Genomic DNA, 19,018 nt, shown 5'->3' with positions numbered 1-19,018 from the left:
TTTTTCACTTTATGTTTCTGTGTGGGAGCAAACTGTTGAAATCTTTACTTAATGTATGCTAAACTGATCTTCTGTATATAAAGAGAATCGAAAATGAATCTTGATGTGAATGGAAGGGGAGAGGGAGTGGTAGAGGGGAGGGTTGCGGGTGGGAGGGATGTTATGGGGGGAAGCCATTGTAATCCATAAGCTGTACTTTGGAAATTTATATTCATTAAATAAAAGTGAAAAAAAAAATCTTGATCTTTCAAATGTCATCAATTATGCTAATAGTATCTCCAGCCTTTATTTGAAATAAAGTTCCTTTTTGAAAAGGCCAGCCAACTTTAACTGCTATCATCTTTCAGCTGGTTTTGTTAACTTTATACCAGAGAAATTGCTAAAAATACACAGAAGTAGAAAAAGAGTATGATGAACCCTCTGTTTACAACACAGCTCCAATGATCATCAACATTCTTCCATTCATTTTCTTTTTCCTCAATCATGTATATCTCAGTACAGTTAGCCCTTTGTAGTCATGGCTTCCACATCCAATATAACCAACCATGCAAACTGAAGACACAGGGAAAAAATTACATTTGTACTGAGTATATACAGACTTTCTTGTCATTATCCCCTAAACAATATAGTCTAACACTTATATAGCATTTGTGTTATTATAATCTAGAGATGAATTAAAGTGCACAGGAGAATATCTGTAGGTTACATACAAATACTATGCCATTTAATAAAAGACTTAAGTATCTACAGATTTTAATATCCATGAAAGAAGCTTGAACTAAGTTCCTTGCAGATACAGGGATAACTATACATCTCTAACACCTAAGACTCTTAAAACACAGCCTCAATGTCATTCTCACAATAAAATAATGCCTTAATATCATTTACTGTCTAATCTATGTTCAGTTTCCCCAAAATGTCTTCCAATGTCCAGTGACTTTTGTTTCAAATCAGGATCCAAATAAGGGTCACATGTAGTACTTGGTTGATGTTATTTTCTAAAGTCTCTTCTATGGCAATTCTATTCTCCCTCTCCTCCTTTTTTAAAACAAGCTATTTATTGAAAAAGCAGTCCTTTTGTCTTGTAAATCTACCCACATTTTGGATTCAGTTTATTATGTCCTTGTCAATTAACATGTCTCCAGTAAGTAATACTTACTCCTAATATGTGGAGCTCAGACAACATGTTGAAAGCGTTTAGAACAAGTGCCTGGCACATAGCTGAATATATATATGTATATATACACACATACACTTCTACCTCAAAAAGGATCTAACCTAGTTATCTCTTATTATCTTAGGTTTTCTTCTCCAAATTAATCAGTTAACTGATCAAGAGGGTTTTGTTTAACAGAAACATGTCTCAGATAAGACAAATTTCTCTAAGATTTAAAAAGGCTGCTTTAAAAAATAAAAAGATTTTATTTCTGAAAGAGTTACAGAGAGAGGTAGAGACAAAGAGAGGTCTTCTATCCGCTGGTTCATCCCTAGATGGCTGCAACAGCTGGAGCTGTGCTGATCCAAAGCCAGGAGTTTCTTCTGGATTTCCCACGTGGGTGCAGGGGCCCAAGGACTTGGGCCATCTTCTAATGCTTTCCCAAGCCATAGCAGAGAACTGGATCAGAAGAGGAGCAGCCGGGACTAGAAGCAGTGCCCATGCGGGATGCTGGCGCTTCAGGCCAGGGCTTTAACCCACTGCGCCACAGCACTGGCCCCAAGGCTGCTTTTTGGTAAACATATACTAGGCAACTCTGCCTCTAAAGACAACTGAGAAAACTTAACAAAGTCTGTTTTTTTTTTAAAAAAGATTTATTTACTTGAAAGTCAGAGTTACACAGAGAGAGGAGAGGCAGAGAGAGAGAGAGGTCTTCCATCCAATAGTTCACTCCCCAGATGACTGCAACGGCTGGAGCTGTACCAATCGGAAGCCAGGAGCTTCTTCCGGGTCTCCCCCGCGGCTGCAGAGGCCTAGAAGTACTATTTCATTAAGTCTAAATCTTCTACTGCTTTCCCAGGGCCATAGCAGAGAGCTGGATCAGAAGTGTAGCGCCCATATGGGATGCCAGCACTTCAGGCCAGGGTGTTAACCCGCTGCGCCACAGCACCGGCCCCAACAAAGTCTGTTTTCTTAAGACTTCTTATAAGCATTAAAGAACAAAATAATAAGCAATGGACAGACACAAATCAATCAAGAAGATGAATACCCACTTCTTCCCTGAAGGGATTTGCCAATTCCAAGAAAAGAGCTGAGAAATGAACACTAAAGACCAAAGCCACCACAGGTTGAAGCTGTGAGGGAGATGGGTTACCCTCTCAGGAGAAAGGTAAAGCAGAGAAGTAAACCACCTCTCCCACGAACCTGAAACCTGGCCTACCCTCTTGTGGGCTATTCTAGTACTTAAAGATCCCATATTAATAGTACTTCTAGGCACCTAGCAGAAACATAAAAGCTTCTCTGGAGAAAGGCCTCAAATTACCCCCACAAAAGTCTTTCAAATAGAACATCTAGCACACTGCAAAAAAAAAAAGTGGTGGAGGCGATGTCATCCATGCTGTATGACACAGTCATAGCAGGAGGAGGGGTATTCCACAAAGCAGTAAACTCCTGACTGAACTCAAGCCATCGTCTCTGTGGTTTTTATTAGGTTTAATAATGATGTAGTCATGGGGCTTGGGTGTGGGACTCATGGACATCCATACTAAGTCAAATTATTATTCCTTATAAAAAAAAGTTACAGGAAGCAACTGGAGAAATAAGAGGGGAAATATATCTAGAGCAAAATATTATTGGGAACAAGAGTAATGAGGAGTTCTATGAGAAAACAGAACGGAAAGAGCATGCAGGTGCTTGTTCCCAGAAACACCCTGATGAGAATGGTAGGCACCTACTTAATATTACGGCAGGTAGACTGATGTAGAAGCACTGCCATTCTTACAAAGGTTAGGACGTTATGCCCCTGCTTGGAAATGTAGAACAAAGTAACAAGGAACTCTTACATTAGGCAATGGAATAGATCCTATAAAAAACATGGCTGTTGGGGGTGTGATTTACCTTTAGAAAAGTAGGATATAATCACTAGAACTTTTTCTATGCAGTTTTAACCTTTTAAAGTAAATCTATTAACCTTCAAAGGTTAAAGTCTAAACCTTAGACTTTTTTGTCTAGCACCTTTAGATAAATTAAGCAGGTTTCATATAGCTGATGCATCCACTAGAATAGAGAAAATATTAATGGGAAGGTTACGTTGAGGCCATGAAAGGAAAGTGAAAACAATATTAATAGAGAAAGGTTATGCACAGATGATCACTTGTAATGTATTCTTTCTCAGAAAGAACAGAGGCTTAGGAGGAAGAAGACTTAATGAAAAATATGTGTAAAAAGAGTATAAAATAAAGCTATGAGAAGGAACAGCAGAATGCTACCTAAATGTCGTCTCCTCATCTCATTTCTTTGCCAACATTTCACCTCCTTTGGGACTCCCTGAACCTGCAGAGGCTGGACTGTGGCAACAAAGACATACAAGAAATAAAGACAAGGCAAACTGAAAAAGCATCAAAAGAATCAACTAATAAAGACTTCTTTAACTGTAATTATTAGACACAAACCATGAAACAACTATGCTCAGAACAGCCAAAGAAAAACAAAAGCTTGATTTTCTGGCAGGAAACTATAAAATGAGTTACAGAACATATCTGAAGGGGCCGGTTCTGTGGCACAGCAGGTTAAGCCACCACCTACAGTGCCAGCATCCCATAGGGGTGCCAGTTCAAGTCCCAGCTGCTCCACTTCTGATCCAGCTCCTGCAAATGCACCTGAGAAAATAGCAGAGGATAGCCCAAGTACTTGGGCCCCTGCACCCACGAGGGAGACCTAGAGGAAGCTCCTGGCTTCAGTCTGGCCCAGCCCTAGCCTTTGTAGCCATCTGGGGAGTGTGCCAGCAGATCAAAGACTTCTCTCTCTCTCTGCCTCTCCCTCTCTAACTCTACCTTTCAAATAAATACTAAAAAAAAGAATGTATCTGGAAAAGAATAAACAAAAAATCCAGAATGAAAAGTTAGAAAAACTGAAATTGAGATCTCAAAGTAAATGCTTAACAGTAAATCAAAGAACAGAAGAGAATATTAATGACTAGATGGAGAGTTAAAGAGAAATTCTCAAAGGTTTCAGAAAAACGGAAGACATCCTTCTTCAAATGGAGAAGACACTGATGAAGTATAACATATGTATAACTGGTACCCAAGAACAGAGGAAACGCTAAAGCAGAAGCAGCATTTGAAATTAAAAAGGCTGAGAAAATCTGAGAATCAGTGAAAGACAAGCACACACATACTAGAACCTCAATATATTGCAACAGCATAGGAAAAAAAATCAAAATTATACATATCATAGTGAAATATAGAAAAATAAAAACGTGGAGAAGGATCTTAGAAGCAATCTGAGAAGTGTCCATGTTCATGTCCTGGCTCCACTTTTCATCCAGCTTTCCAATGTGTGCCCTGGGAGGCAGCAGGTTAATGTTCATGGCACCCACATGGGAGACCTATATTGAGTTCAAGGTTCCTGGTTTCAGCCAGGCCCAGCCCCAGCTGTTGTGGGCATTTGAGGATTAACCAGCAGATGGAAGATCTCTGTTTCTCTCTCAATCTCTTTTAAATAGAATAAAATAAAATTTTAAAAATCTAAGAAAAAAAGGTTATCCTCACAGAAGTGACTGTCCGAATGTCTAACCCTCTTAGCAGTAACAATGGAAACTAATAGTGGACTAGTTCTTTCAATATACTGAAAGGTAATAATTTTAGAAAAGAATTCTAAACCCAGTGAAAATATCCCCTACCAGCGATGGAGTGCAGCGAGTAGAGCCGCTGCCTGGGCGCTGGTTTGAGTCCCAGCTGCTCCACTTCCGATCCAGCTCTCTGCTGTGGCCTGGGAAAGCAGTGGAAGATGGCCCAAGTCCTTGGGCCCCTGCACCCATGTGGGAGACCTGGAAGAAGCTCCTGGCTCCGGATCAGCACAGATCCGACTGTTGCGACCAACTAGGGAGTGAACCAGCGGATGGAAGACCTCTCTCTCTCTCTCTGCCTCTTCTTCTCTGTGTAACTCTTTCAAGTAAATAAATAAATCTAAAAAAAAAAAAAAAAAGGATTCCATTTTAAAAAAATCCCCTAATAATAAATCAAGGTTATCCCTTGAGCTCTTCCTTCCCAACTTGAGCTCAAAGGAGGGTGGCAAGATGAAGGCCATTCTGCCATCAAGGAAGACTCAAGAATATGTCATCAATATTCACAAGCCCATCTAGGGAGTGGGTTTCAAGAAGCATGCCCCTGGGGACTCAAAGAGAACTGGAAATTTGCCATAGAGAAGATGGGAATTCCAGATGTAAACACTGACACCAGGCTCAACAGGCTGCCTGGCCAAAGAAATAAGGAACGTCCCATATCACATCCAGGTGCTGCTGTCCAGAAAACATTACGAGGATGAAGATTCAAACAAGCTCCATATGTTGGTTAAAAACATCTATGGCTCATGTGGATGAGAACTGCTGACTGACAAATAATGTTATAAAACTGCAAAAAGTAAAATAATGATAAAGGCAAAAGTAAGGGATTTAAGTAAATAGCATAAAACAGTCTGAGAGATCTGTTTTATAAAATACTCTAGATGAGATGCTTCATGGAGATGGAAAGACTCCCTGAAAGAACAGCAGAGATGTGGGGAAAAATGAAACACTAGGAAATGGGCGAGAGTGATTCCATGTGTAGTTTAAAAAAGAAATTAATGTACAATAACAAGAAACAGGGTAAAAAGAGTCAGTATTCCAACTTTGTCTACAATGCAGGAGGAAGGTAGTAAATGTAACTGTTAACAGACTTTAAGTTAAGGATGCTGACAAATTTCTAGGATAATGACTAGTAAACGGGGAAAAAAAATGATGAGGATGAACCCAAAATGAGTCAAAAATAAAGAGGTGAAACAAAAAGAAAGCACATGGTCCTTGGTAATATGCAGATTTAAACCTGCATATGTAATTATGATACACTTAGGTAGCTCTAGTTAAAAGACAAAGATTATAAAACAGGATTATTTTAAAAAATCAAGATATATGCTGTGGAAGGAAAAAAGGCATTTAAACTACCAAAAAGTCAGATAAATATATACAGAACACCTAAAAGAATAAATAAAATAGAAAGGATTCTGGAAAGATAACATGGTCACAGCAGTTTTTGAATCTTTGAACCCCCACAAAAAAGCAGAAGGAAGCAACTGGGAACCAGCATCGAGGCAAAGCAGGTTAAACTGCAGCTTGTAACATCAGCATCCCATATCGGAATGCTGGTACAAGTCCAGGCCACTCACTTCCAATCCAGCTTCCTGCAAATGTTCTGAGGGAAGACAACAGGGCATGGCCCAAGTGACAGGGACTCCAGGAGCCCCTGGAAAGGAAGGGAAGAAACATACATGGTGTAACCCTCCAGGAGCCCTGAGAGACAGGAGAAATATATACAACGTAATCTTCAGATGCTGCATAAACTGAGTCTTGCCTATTGCCAAACTGAGTTCTCTGAGAACTCCTATGCAAAACAGGCCACATCAGTATCAGTATCCTGACTGGCTCACAGATTTTTGCCTTATTTACATCTGTACAGGCCAATCAGATGAACTTCCTCCTTTAGAAATAAATACAAAGTCCCAGACACAGCATTTGGGGGGGGGGGGGGTGTCAGGCAGGTTAGACAGTGAGAGAGAGACAGAAAGGTCTTCCTTTTTCCGTTGGTTCACCCCGCAGTGGCCGCTGCGCTGCTGTCGGCACACTGCACTGATCCGAAGCCAGGAGCCAGGTGCTTCTCCTGGTCTCCCATGCGGGTGCAGGGCCCAAGCACTTGGGCCATCCTCCACTGCACTCCCAGGCCACAGCAGAGAGCTGGACTGGAAGAGGGGCAACCAGGACAGAATCCAGCGCCCCGACCGGAACTAGAACCCGGGGTGCCGGCGCCGCAGGCGGAGGATTAGCCTATTGAGCCAAGGCACCGGCCAAGACAGACAGCCTTTCATCTACAACCCCTTTTGTGCCTCCTCCTTGAAGTCAGAAGCTTTTTCTTCTCTCAATAAACTTTCCTCTTTGCTCATTCTTCCTGGTCTCAATATGCCTCATTCTTCATGGTCACAAGACAAAGAACCCAGTAGGGAGAAAAGAGCTGTAATATAAAGATCTATGACATTTCTAAAGAATCCAGCAAAAAGAGCAACCTACAACATAAGCCTTTGGGTCCCTGAAACTCAAATGGAAACCAGGATGGAATTCCTGGCTCCTGGCTTCAGGATGGCCCAGCCCCCACTGTTGCTGGCATTTGGAGAAGTGAACCAAGGGAATGGAAATCAATTCTTTCCTCTCCCTCTCTCTCCCTTTCAAATAAATCATCAAAAGAAAAACAGAAGCAACTAGGTAGCAAAGCTGAAACCCTAAAACAATGTTACACCAAAAGTTGTTATTCCCATAAACAAAAATGTGAGGACAAACCACCAACAGCCACAAGAACTGCCTGGTTCCAACATCTGTGCAGAAGTAAAGAAAACTGCAAGCAGTATCTGCTGCTTAGGAGAGAGTGGACAAGAGAGCTCCCAAGTTCACTGATAGTCACTGCTGTACTAATATGAGAAGAGCAGGAGAAACTAGAAGGGGTTTTGCCCTCTCTTGTCATAAGGACAGAAGATGCTGGAGCCCTTAAGAACATTCAAAACAGATATGCTACTGCTCCATGACCAGGCTCATCATGGGTAGAAACTTCTGGGGAAGGAATCAAAAGGAGCAGACAGAGAAGGAGAGAAGGGAAGGTCTAGAACAAAGACAGGAAAAACAGAACCAGGAAATTTTAGAAAACAAACTGCCATATTTGCTAACACCACACAAAAACAGAAGAGGGAATACTAACAATTTACAAAAGCGTTGTGAACTCTAAACTATTATAAAAGCTCAAAAAAAGCTAATTTTTCATATAAAACTGAGCAAACCAAAGCATTAATTCTATCAGAAGTTTATATTTTAAGAGACTAATATCCCTATAAGAAAAATACTTCAGACTGACATGCCAACAAAACAGACTGAAACAATAACCTACTATTTAAAAGTAAGCTAAAACAGAAGGGAGAGGGCAGAACAAGGAGGCAGGTCACTAAGATGCTATAGTGACTACCTCCCCCCAGAGATACCAATTTAAAACAACTATCTGCACACTAAGTCACCTTTATCTAGAGAAGCCAGTTGAGCAATCACAGTAAAAAGTCACATTAAAGCAAGCAGAGAGGAAAGAGTTGTCTGCCTCTCCAATTCTGAGTACAATCCAATTTTCATTGGCTACCAAAAAAGCAAAATACCTAGGAATAAACTTAACCAAAGAAGTGGAAGATTTCTACAATGAAAATTATAAATCATGGATGAAAGAGATTGACAAGGGCATAAACAGAAAGCATCCTGTATGCATGAATTGGAAGTAGTATCATTAAAATGTCCATACAACCCTAAGTGATTTATAGATCCAGTGCAATCCCTGTCGCTCCCCGTCTTCGTGGAGGAACGACACAGGACCCTGCGTTGTTCTTTCGTCTGCTCGGCCCTCCCCGGGTTTGCTGCTGGTTCTTCCCGGGTTGGCTACCGACCCTTCCACCTCCGTGGAAGGGCAGTTCCCCCTAGCCACTTTCCCCACTTCCGCGGGGGAGCGGCACACCGCCGGCAGGCTCTCTCGGGGGCTGCACAGGTGTTCCTTCAGATAGATGTTCCTGGTGCATGTTGTCTCTCTCCTCCTTTATAGTCCTCTTCCACCAATCCCAACTCTGCTACCCACACGCCGAGTACGCTGCTCTCCTCCAATCAGGAGCAGGTCCTACAGTTTATTGGTTGAACTGGAGGCAGCTGTGTAGAAGCTGTTTCCTCCTCTCCCAGCGCCATATTGTGGGAGAGCAGATGCATAGAATAAGTCTTAATTCCAGTAACTTAGTCTAGTCCGAGTTGCTCCCCACAAATCCCTACCAAAGTACCAATGACATTTTTCATAAAACTAGAAAAATACTAAAATTTATATATAACCACAAAAGACCCTAAATAGAAAAAAAAATCCTGAGCAAAAAGAACAAAGCAACGAGCCGGCGCCGTGGCTCAATAGGCTAATCCTCCACCTTGCGGCGCCGGCACACCGGGTTCTAGTCCCGGTTGGGGCGCCGGATTCTGTCCCGGTCGCCCCTCTTCCAGGCCAGCTCTCTGCTATGGCCAGGGAGTGCAGTGGAGGATGGCCCAGGTGCTTGGGCCCTGCACCCCATGGGAGACCAGGAAAAGCACCTGGATCCTGGCTCCTGCCATCGGATCAGCCCGGTGCGCCGGCTGCAGCGGCGGCCATTGGAGGGTGAACCAACGGCAAACGGAAGACCTTTCTCTGTCTCTCTCTCTCACTGTCCACTCTGCCTGTCAAAAAAAAAAAAAAAAAAAAAAAAAAAAAAAAAAAAAAAAAAAAAAAAAAGAACAAAGCAGGAGTCATTATATAACATGAAATTAAAATGTTACAAAGCTACCATAATTTGGCTGGACTCACGGCTCACTAGTCGCAAACAGGCTAATCCTCCGCCTGTGGCGCTGGCACCCCGGGTTCTAGTCCTGGTTGCTCCTCTTCCAGGCCAGCTCTCTGCTGTGGCCCGGAAGTGCAGTGGAGGATGGCCCAAGTGCTTGGGCCCTGCACCCACATGGGAGACCAGGAGAAGCACCTGGCTCCTGCCTTCGGATCAGCGCAGCGCGCCGGCCATAGCGGCCATCGGAGAGGTGAACCAACAGAACAGGAAGACCTTTCTCTCTGTCTCTCTCACTGTAACTCTGCCTATCAAAAAAATAAATAAATAAAGCTACTATAATTTAAAAAGCATGGTACTGGCACCCAAGTAGACACAGACCAGTGAAACAGAATCAAGACTCAAGAAGTAAACCCACATATCTATAGCCAACAGATCTTTGACACAGGTGCTATGCACATGCATTAGAAAAGGGGAAACCTTTTCAATAAATGGTGCTAAAAAACTGGATATCCGTATTCTTCAGAAAACCAGACCTCTATTTCATGACATGTTCAAAACCCAACTCAAAATGGATTAAAGATGTAAACATAAGATTGAAGCTAGCCGGCACCATGGCTCAATAGGCTAATCCTCCGCCTTGCAGAGCCGGCACACCAGGTTCTAGTCCTGGTCAGGGCGCCGGATTCTGTCCCGGTTGCCCCTCTTCCAGGCCAGCTCTCTGCTGTGGCCAGGGAGGGCAGTGGAGGATGGCCCAAGTACTTGGGCCCTGCACCCCATGGGAGACCAGGAGAAGCACCTGGCTCCTGCCTTCGGATCAGTGCAGCGCGCCGGCCGTGGCGGCCATTGGAGGGTGAACCAACGGCAAAGGAAGACCTTTCTCTCCCTCTCTCTCTCTCTCACTGTCCACTCTGCCTGTCAAAAAAGAAAAAAAAAAAGGCATACTTTTTTTTAAAGGGAGGGAAGAATGGAAGAATATAAAGTTAACACAGGATATTCTTTGTGACCTTTACTCTTGAAAACTAGATTCTCAGTATGGAAAAAAATTATACAGCTATGACAGAGAAATAAAAGCTCTGTGTCTCATGGCCAGCACTGTGGCATAGAAGATTAAGCCTCAACCTGCAGTGCCGGCATCCCATATGGGCACCGGTTTGAGTCCTGGTTGTTCCACTTCCAGTCCAGTTCCCTGCTGATAGTCATGGAAAGCAGAAGATGGCCCAAGTCCTTGGGCCCTTGTACCCATGTGGGAGACCCAGAGGAAGCTTCTTGCTCCTGGCTTCAGCCTGGCTATTGTGGCCTTTTGTGGAGTGAACCAGCGGATGGAGGATCTCTGTCTCTCCTTTCTCTATAGTTCTGCCTTTCAAATAAATAAGTAAATCCTAAGGAAAAAAAAAAAAAGCTCTGTATCCCAATCTGAATTGCAGGTACTAATGAGAACATATTATATATAAATGTTTAAATATGTTACCTATAGATAAAATTTTCTTAATTGTCTACTGAAAAGCCTACAACAGTAATCGATTCAGGATCCTTAATGTACAGATTATGATCACAAAATACCATTTCCCTGTAAAAGAAATCAGACTTTCTTAAAGAGCTAATTTCAGATATGGAACAGGAATTATTCAAGATATCATATAACAAGGAAGCTATCAAAAAATCACTAGGGTCCAATCAAAAAGGATAGGTTTGACTAGGCTTCCACTGGCCAAAGATGGAACAGTGTGAGCCTCAATAATAAGCATGAAATAAATTCATGAGTTTATAGTGATACTAGATTTTTTAAAAGGAACCAGCGCCGTGGCTCACTAGGCTAATCCTCCACCTTGTGGCGCAGGCACCCCGGGTTCTAGTCCCGGTCGGGGCGCCGGATTCTGTCCCGGTTGCCCCTCTTCCAGGTCAGCTCTCTGCTGTGGCCAGGGAGTGCAGTGGAGGATGGCCCAAGTCCTTGGGCCCTGCACCCCATAGGAGACCAGGAGAAGCACCTGGCTCCTGGCTTCGGATCAGCGCGGTGCGCCAGCCGCGGTGGCCATTGGAGGGTGAACCAACGGCAAAGGAAGACCTTTCTCTATCACTGTCCACTCTGCCTGTCAAAAAAAAAAAAAAAAAAAAAAAAAAAAAGGAATTGTCTTCCAAAGACAAGGAACCAATTCATTATCTGGAAAGTTGGTAAATACATGGAGAGAATCAAGCATTTATCGGGCCTTTCTTATAAGAATTATACTGCTGGGTACCCAAATAAATGAAGAGACTAGTATTATCACTAACAAATGTAAGAGATTTGATGGCCTTAGGACAACTATTTTGCAACCTACAATAGATTTATGTGTCATCAAGTACCAATAGCTGCTGAAATCAGAGACAGAAAAACAGTAAGACCTTATGTGCTTCTTATGGTCTCAAATAGCAAAGAAATGCCAAAAGGATTGAATCTGAGTCGGAGCCAGTCTTGGATCCAGCTAACAATGTGCAGGAATTACCCAAGGCAGACGAACATACTAATTGTTTCTGTGTATGCAATCAGCAGATTCCAAACTGCACAAAATATACAGGCCAAATGACCCAGGATCTTAATCTCATATATTGTAAGGGAAAGGAAGAGAGAAAGCCTATAAAGAGTTAAAAAAAATTTAGAATCTAAACCTGTACATTTATGATAAAACTTGTTAAAGTGCCCAGAGAAATGATAAAAGTTAGAGAAGGGGCCAATGTTGTAATGTAGCAGATTAAGCCAAGGGCAACCCAGAATGAGTCTCCTGGCTCTGGCCTGGCCCAGCTCTGGTCGTTGTGGCCATTTGGGGAACGAATGAGCAGATGGAAGCTGTCTCTCGCAACTTTGCTTTTCAAATAAATGAGAGAAAGTATGCCAAGTATCAGAAGCAGGAGTTGTGATGAGATAGGGCAATGGAAGGGCTCCGGCATATCTGGGTGATATCATCTCATAATTCATTATGCTATACATTTGCCATGTGACTTTTTAATAAAAATTCATTTTACACTGAAAGGATTTTGTTGAATAACAAAAAAGATAATATTAACCAAAAGAAAGCTGGTACAACTCTGCAGCCAGACTGCATGAGTTTGACTTATGCATTCTGCCACATAGCCAAGAGTATAATAATCTCTGCATCAATTACCACATCATAAAATCAGGATAATACAGTAATTAGTTCACATGGTTTTGTGAGGATTAGGAATTAATAAACAGAGCACTGCCTGGCACGAGGCAGGACAGGGGTTAGGAGAGTCCAGGACAGCTAATCATCTAAGCAGTTACTTGGCCTGAGTTTAAAATATGTACCTGATAGGATTATCAGGAGTCAAAAGGAAGTATACCCAATGTGTTTAGTATAGTATTTAGTACACATCAGGTCCATGTTTCCCACGGCCTCCTAACATCTAGAATCACCGGTTGCGGCAGACATACCTCAGCCATAGCTCTTTCCTCCTGCACGTCACACCTGCTCATCCAAGATGATCTTAATGAAACGATCGGCCAGTGAGTCTCATGTGCGAAACTAGATCTTCATCTAGGGTTCAAAAAGATTAACGGATCAACCTCTTGGAAAGTTCAACCTCTTAGTGAGAAAGGTCTTGTGTTACTCCCAGCGCAGCGTCCATGGTGCCGGAAAGCCCTAAGCTGAAACTCCAACAGCCACAGTAAGCGCTGATGGCCTTCCTGGCTCACCATCATAAGCCTCCTCCCTCCTCTTCTCCCTTGTGGGTGATCCTGTGCCTGGCTGGAAGACTGCCTGCCTACCCCAAGCAGGAGGTTAGGAGGGCATGGCACACCATGCCTCCCGGGCACATTTCCCTGACCCCTGCTCCCAGGTGAAGGACCTTGTAAAGGGTCAAATAGGTAAACAACTCCTGGGTGTGCCCCAGACCCATAAGGACCACCTGGTAGGCTACTAGGCTATGTGACCTTCAAGCTGATTGGAGAAGCATAGTGGCGCCAATATCAGATCTATCCTATAGTGTTGCCCTGAATTAGCTACGCCCCCTCTGCCTGCCCTTTAAAAGCTTATGCTTCATCGTTAATAGACATGTTCACAGAAACTGGTCTTGAGTGCGTCTTGTCAAGAGCACCGTCACCAGTGCGGGCCTTGCAGGATCAGCCTACACCAGTCTGTGAAATAAACGTGGTGATAGTTTGCAGCAGCCTTTTCCCCACTGCAGGCTGTTAGAGGAGAAAAGTCCAGAACGCTGAAAGTCACAGAAGAGACTAAACTCTCCCTGGGGCAGAAGCGAGGCTGTAGCTCTACTCAGTGTCACAACACAACTAAAGGCAGGCTGTAGGAGTAAGGTTTGGGGGCTGAGAGTTGGTTTGCACTTGGCATACAGACAAGCAGGGGACAGGCATTTGGCTCAGCAGTTACCATACCTGCATCCCACAGCAGAGTGCCCAGGTTCACGTGCTGGCTTTCCTACCTATGCCAGCTTCTTGCTAGCACACACACACTGGGAGGCAGCAGGTTCTAGCTCAAGTATCAGGTCCCTGGTACGCAAGCAGAACACCTGAACTGAGTACCTGACTCCCAGCCCCAAGTGTTGCGAATATTTGGGAGTGAACCGGCTGATGAAAACTGTTTCTCTGCCTTTCAAATAAATAAAGTGAAAATAAATTAAAAAAAAACCATTAAAAAAATAGCCAAACACAGAAAAGCAAAAACACAGTTGTATCTTCCAGCACTGTCCAGGTTTCCCAACAATCTTTTGGGTCAAATGGTCCCTTATAATATAGCCTAACATGCATCAAACCTTAAAAAACTTATTTTTCTCGCCATTTGGGGGGCGGGGGGAAGAGAGCTGGAAATAACAGATCATGGCCAGTAATTTCTTTCTCAAGTGAGTCATACCGAAAATCTATAAACTTTCTCCGAAGGACGTATTCCAAATCACTCCAACAAATGAACACGCACGGCTTTCCAAGTCTGTGTTCTCCATGAAATGCAAACTAGTCCGAAGATAGGCCAACGTTCCAAAGGACGAACTGAATCCACCACCATTGGGCCCGGACGTCACCTCAACCAAACCATCCTGTGCCGGCGAGGTTACAAGGAGGGCCAGAACACCCTCCTCCCCCGCTCTGAAGCAACCCCGTCAGTGAAACTCCAAATCAGCCGCCTCGTACCCAAAAAGCGGAGCGGAGGCGGCCTGCTCTGCTTGGCAATACTCAAAGTAAAAACAAAAACAAATGCACGCAGAGGGCTGAGACCAACACGGGCAGTGGCTGCACGGCGTCAAACATTATGATGAGAAACCCTTGCTGACTGGTCTGTTACAAGCGTTACTGTTACAAGTGCCTCAGCTCGGGGGATTTTTCACCCTTTAAGAATCACATGAGGCTCCACGTGAAGTCAGAATCCCCTGCGCACCCCGGATCCAGAATGCGCCCGACAACCGGAGAAGGCGGGCTACGCGCCTCCGTGTGTCCCCGGCACCCTCCGCCTTCGGCTCCCAGCCTCCTGCGCCGACACCTGCCCCACTCCGGGACGCCGAGGGCCGCGGCGGTCAGCGCCCGTCCGCCCTTCGCCGACTCGGCCAGGGTCTAGTCTGATCTAGCCGGGTCCGAGTCTGAGCTCCGCACTGCCTGCCTCGTCTAGCCCCACAGCCGCCCTGGAAGGCAGCAGACTGCACACAGGAGCAAACGGAGACGCCGAAGACCACAAAGGCTGGGGGGCCGGGGCTCGAAGCAGGTTTAACCAATCCCCAAACCCTCACACAGCCTGCTGGAGCTCCACCCGGGGCGCCCGGCAACGCTCGGCGCCCACAGGCCGAGTCCCGAGCGCCACTCACCTTCCTCGGCCGCCCGGCCCGGCCCGGCCCGGCCCTGCCTGGCTCCGCTCCACCGCCTCCGGCCCCGCCTCCGCGACCGTTACCGACGCCAGTGGAGGTTGGCCAATCGAGCCCGAGCGGGTCGAGGTCAAACCTCTGCTCTGCCTCGGAACTTTCTGAGCGATTATCTCCGGCCTCTCGAGGAGGCTGGGTCCGCCGCGCGCCCCCTGGTTGGCTCCGGCTGCTGGGGGCGGGGCTTACCACCACCGCGGGCTGTCATAGGCCCGCTGACGTTTCAGTCGCGCTCTACGGCCTCTCGCTGGCTGGGGCTCTCGCTTACGGAGGGCCTCGGTTCCCCAGGAGATTTCAGATATGCAAATATGTGGCCGCAGGTGAAAATGAGGCTCGGAGCACCTGGCCACTGCGCAGGACCCTCGCCAGGACCGCGAGCTCCTGCTGGGGGAGCAGCCGGCGTGTCGAAGCTCCGGACCTGGGGGAGCCTCGGAGCGGCTGGCGTTTCACCCTCCCTTTGGGCGTTTTCCCGGTGGCCACGAAGTGTCTGGCCCTACATCGGGCTCCGTAAAATGCAGAGATGTGGACGCTGAGGGACAACGGTGGTTTTCCAGGGCCCTGTAGAGACTGGGTCTTGGGCTGCGTAGCATCTGGCAATCAGGGCTCACACTTGGTTTTCCAGTCAGTGTGGCCGTGGGATCCCAGGTGTCTCGTGGCTTTGTGGCGGGATTTTTGTGTGATTTCGCCCCCCCCTCTTTTTTTAATGGAAGCTATTCCTGCGCTGCAGTAAACTTTCTGAAGCCTCAGGCTTGTGTTTGAACCATCAGAAAGGTCTCCAGCTAGAAACACTAGTTCCGGCTTGCCCCTTCTCCCTGTCATTCTCCTTGGAATCCCAGGGCCAAAATTTGGAGATGTCTTGAGTTCTTCTGTTCATGGTGTTTATTCACGGTGACCAATCGACTTCCTTGCCAGACTTTTTTTTTTTTTTTTTTTTTTTTTTTACAGGCAGAGTGGACAGTGAGACAGAGAGAAAGGTCTTCCTTTGCCGTTGGTTCACCCTCCAATGGCCGCCGTGGCCGGCGCACCGCGCTGATCCAATGGCAGGAGCCAGGTACTTATCCTGGTCTCCCATGGGGTGCAGGGCCCAAGCACTTGGGCCATCCTCCACTGCACTCCCTGGCCACAGCAGAGAGCTGGCCTGGAAGAGGGGCAACCGGGACAGAATCCGGCGCCCCGACCTGGACTAGAACCCGCTGTGCTGGCGCTGCAAGGCGGAGGATTAGCCTAGTGAGCCGTGGCGTCGGCCCCCTTGCCAGACTTTTAAAAAAGAAAATCACCTGGGGAGCTTGGGAAACTCCGGATGCAGGGGCCGCCAGACAATCACACCAGGATCTCCAGGTGGGGACCCAGGCATCCAGAGTTTGTAAAGCTCCCCAGGTGATTCCGATGTGCAAGTGTTGTACCGATTCCCACCAGTGAAGACCACCAGGAGCCGACACTCATGCAAACGCAAGAGTTTAATTTCAAACTCAAGTTTGGTTGGACATCTGCACCAGGCGCAGCTGGGCTGGATCGGCGGCCCCTACGGTAAGGTCGTTAGGGTTTTTAGACAGTTGAACATACAAGTTCGGCTATACAGCATCTGATAGGCTTATATTTTAAATTTATACTTATCATACAATTGGCTACTATTTAAGCGAGTAAGCAGGTTTTTTTCTTTTTTTCTTTCTTTTTTTTTTAAGTTTAGCATAGGGTCCATTCTTCCTGCAAGTACTTAGCCAGTGAGTTCCGCACAGGGTCAGGGTTCTTGGTGTTATTTTACACAGGCATCCCATAGGCCTGGCCACTGGTCTTTATCTTGTTGGCTCGGCCGTCCAGTCTTTTGAACCAGTTCCTGGGATTTGAAGAAAACTCAAAGGTAAGGGGAGGCTTGTTATTATAAGATATTAATTTTCAACATGACTGAATTTAAGTTTAACTCCTTCAAGGGAAGGTGGAAAACTGAAAACCTAGAGGGATTCTTACGAATGCATCTGGGTACAGTGTCTGGTCCAGAGGATAAGACACAGCTTGGGCCTCCCGCGTCTCCCACGTAGCATATCACAGTGCCTAGGTTCAAGTCCCGTCTCTGCTTCTGACAGTTTCCTGATATGCACAACCTGGGAAACAGCAGATAACAGCTCAAAAAGTTGGATCTCCATGCCACCAACGTGAGAGACCTGGATTGGGTTCTGGGCTCTGGGCCTTGCCTGGCCATGGATCTTCGGGGAGTGAACCAATAGACCATCTCTGTTTCTCCACCTTTCAAACACATAAATAAAATTTTGTTTTGTTTTGTTTTTTAAAATCATGATTCTTAACAGTAAGAGTCCCATAGCCATTTTACGGCGGAGGTGGGGTATTTAAAGAAGACTTGTGCACACAGTTCAAAAGCACCTTAGTATAATGCCTAGCTCACAAGGTCTCTTTAAACTTACTCTTTTTAAAATTACTTTTCTTGTAATCCACCTAGGGCCCTTTTGGTACATCGCATATCTGCCTTTCTCCAGAACCACACACCTAACTCCCAAAGCATTGACAGATACAGTGAAACTTACTAAAGGCTTCCTAAAGAATCAGGATTCTTCTTTCTTCCTTTCTCTCTCTCTCTCTCTTTCTTTCTTTCTTTCTTTCTTTCTTTCTTCCCTTCTTTCGACAGAGTTAGACAGTGAGAGAGAGAGAGAGACAGAGAGAAATTTCTTCCCTCTGCTGGTTCACCCCCCAAATGGCCGCTACAGCTGGTGCACTGTGCTGGTCCGAAGCCAGGAGCCAGGTGCTTCCTCCTGGTCTCCCATGCGAGTGCAGGGCCCAAGCACTTGAGCCATCCTCCACTGCCCTCCCTGGCCACAGCAGAGAGCTGGCCTGGAAGAGGAGCAACCGGGACAGCATCTGGCTCCCCAACCGGGACTAGAACCCGGTGTGCTGGCGCCACAGGTGGAGGATTAGCCAAGTGAGCCAGCGCCTGCCAGGAATCAGGACTCTGTTGCGACCATCAGAGAGGCAGAGAAAGAAAGGCCTTCGGAGATGTGCTCAGGAGCTGAGACTTCACTCAAGAAGTGATGGGGAACCATTGCTAGGTTTCAGCAGGTGTGTAAAATAGGAGGATTTTCATTTGGGTCTCTTCAAACCCAATTATTATATACTTTTTTATATAGACAAAAAATGGTTCCACCATGTGCAACTATGATCACAGCTCTTTTTTCCACAGAAAGAAATAATCATATATTTCTCAGTTTAGCTCATTTAGAGTCTAAAACTAGAGTTCCTGCCCATCAATTTCAAAACTTACAGGGAGTTCAGTGATCCAAAAAGTTCTAAGGAAAAACTCACCTGAAGGCAAGACCTGGTCTGTATTGTTTTCTGCTTTCATTGCATCTCATAGCCACATGGTGTCGCTGTTGACAATCTGTCTTTTCCATTGGCCAAAGGATGCAGCACTGTGGCAGAAGAAGGTTCCTTAGTGGCTGACAGAGATATCCCAGAGATGGTAGCAGCCACCGTCTCTCTCACAAGGAGATCCAAGGGCACAGCTGTTAGGGCTCAACACTTTCAGGCCCTTCTTCCAGAAAGCTGTGGCCTCTGTGAGTTTGGTGTCTGTGTCTCTGCCTTGCAGACAGGTCCCTTCCCCCTCCCCTT

General features: G+C 45.6%; 1 protein-coding gene across 12 annotated transcripts in view; it reads right to left on the bottom strand.

The window, feature by feature from the left end:
- Positions 1-15,583, bottom strand: part of CEP70 (centrosomal protein 70) — a 61,342-nt gene extending 45,759 nt beyond the window's left edge. For 7 of the 12 annotated variants that reach the window (XR_016233266.1, XR_016233265.1, XR_011388194.1 and 4 more), the window contains exons 1-2: positions 15,353-15,583; positions 12,981-13,083 (exon numbers count right to left, since the gene is read on the bottom strand). Coding sequence is in view for 8 of the 12 variants with exons in the window: in XM_070072763.1 (XP_069928864.1) it covers positions 12,981-13,022 (42 nt within the window). In the remaining 4 variants the exon portion in view is untranslated. Of the gene's footprint in view, positions 1-12,980; positions 13,084-13,937 lie in introns of all 12 variants that reach the window. The other 5 variants (XM_070072764.2, XM_089332190.1, XM_089332194.1 and 2 more) reach the window with 3 other exon arrangements.
- Positions 15,584-19,018: the final 3,435 nt, after the last annotated feature.

This window comes from Oryctolagus cuniculus, chromosome 4 (genome assembly GCF_051225735.1).
Source record: "Oryctolagus cuniculus isolate XC-2025 breed Fujian yellow rabbit chromosome 4, ASM5122573v1, whole genome shotgun sequence".
Classification (NCBI taxonomy): domain Eukaryota; kingdom Metazoa; phylum Chordata; class Mammalia; order Lagomorpha; family Leporidae; genus Oryctolagus; species Oryctolagus cuniculus.
This window is presented reverse-complemented; position numbering and strand designations above follow the sequence as displayed.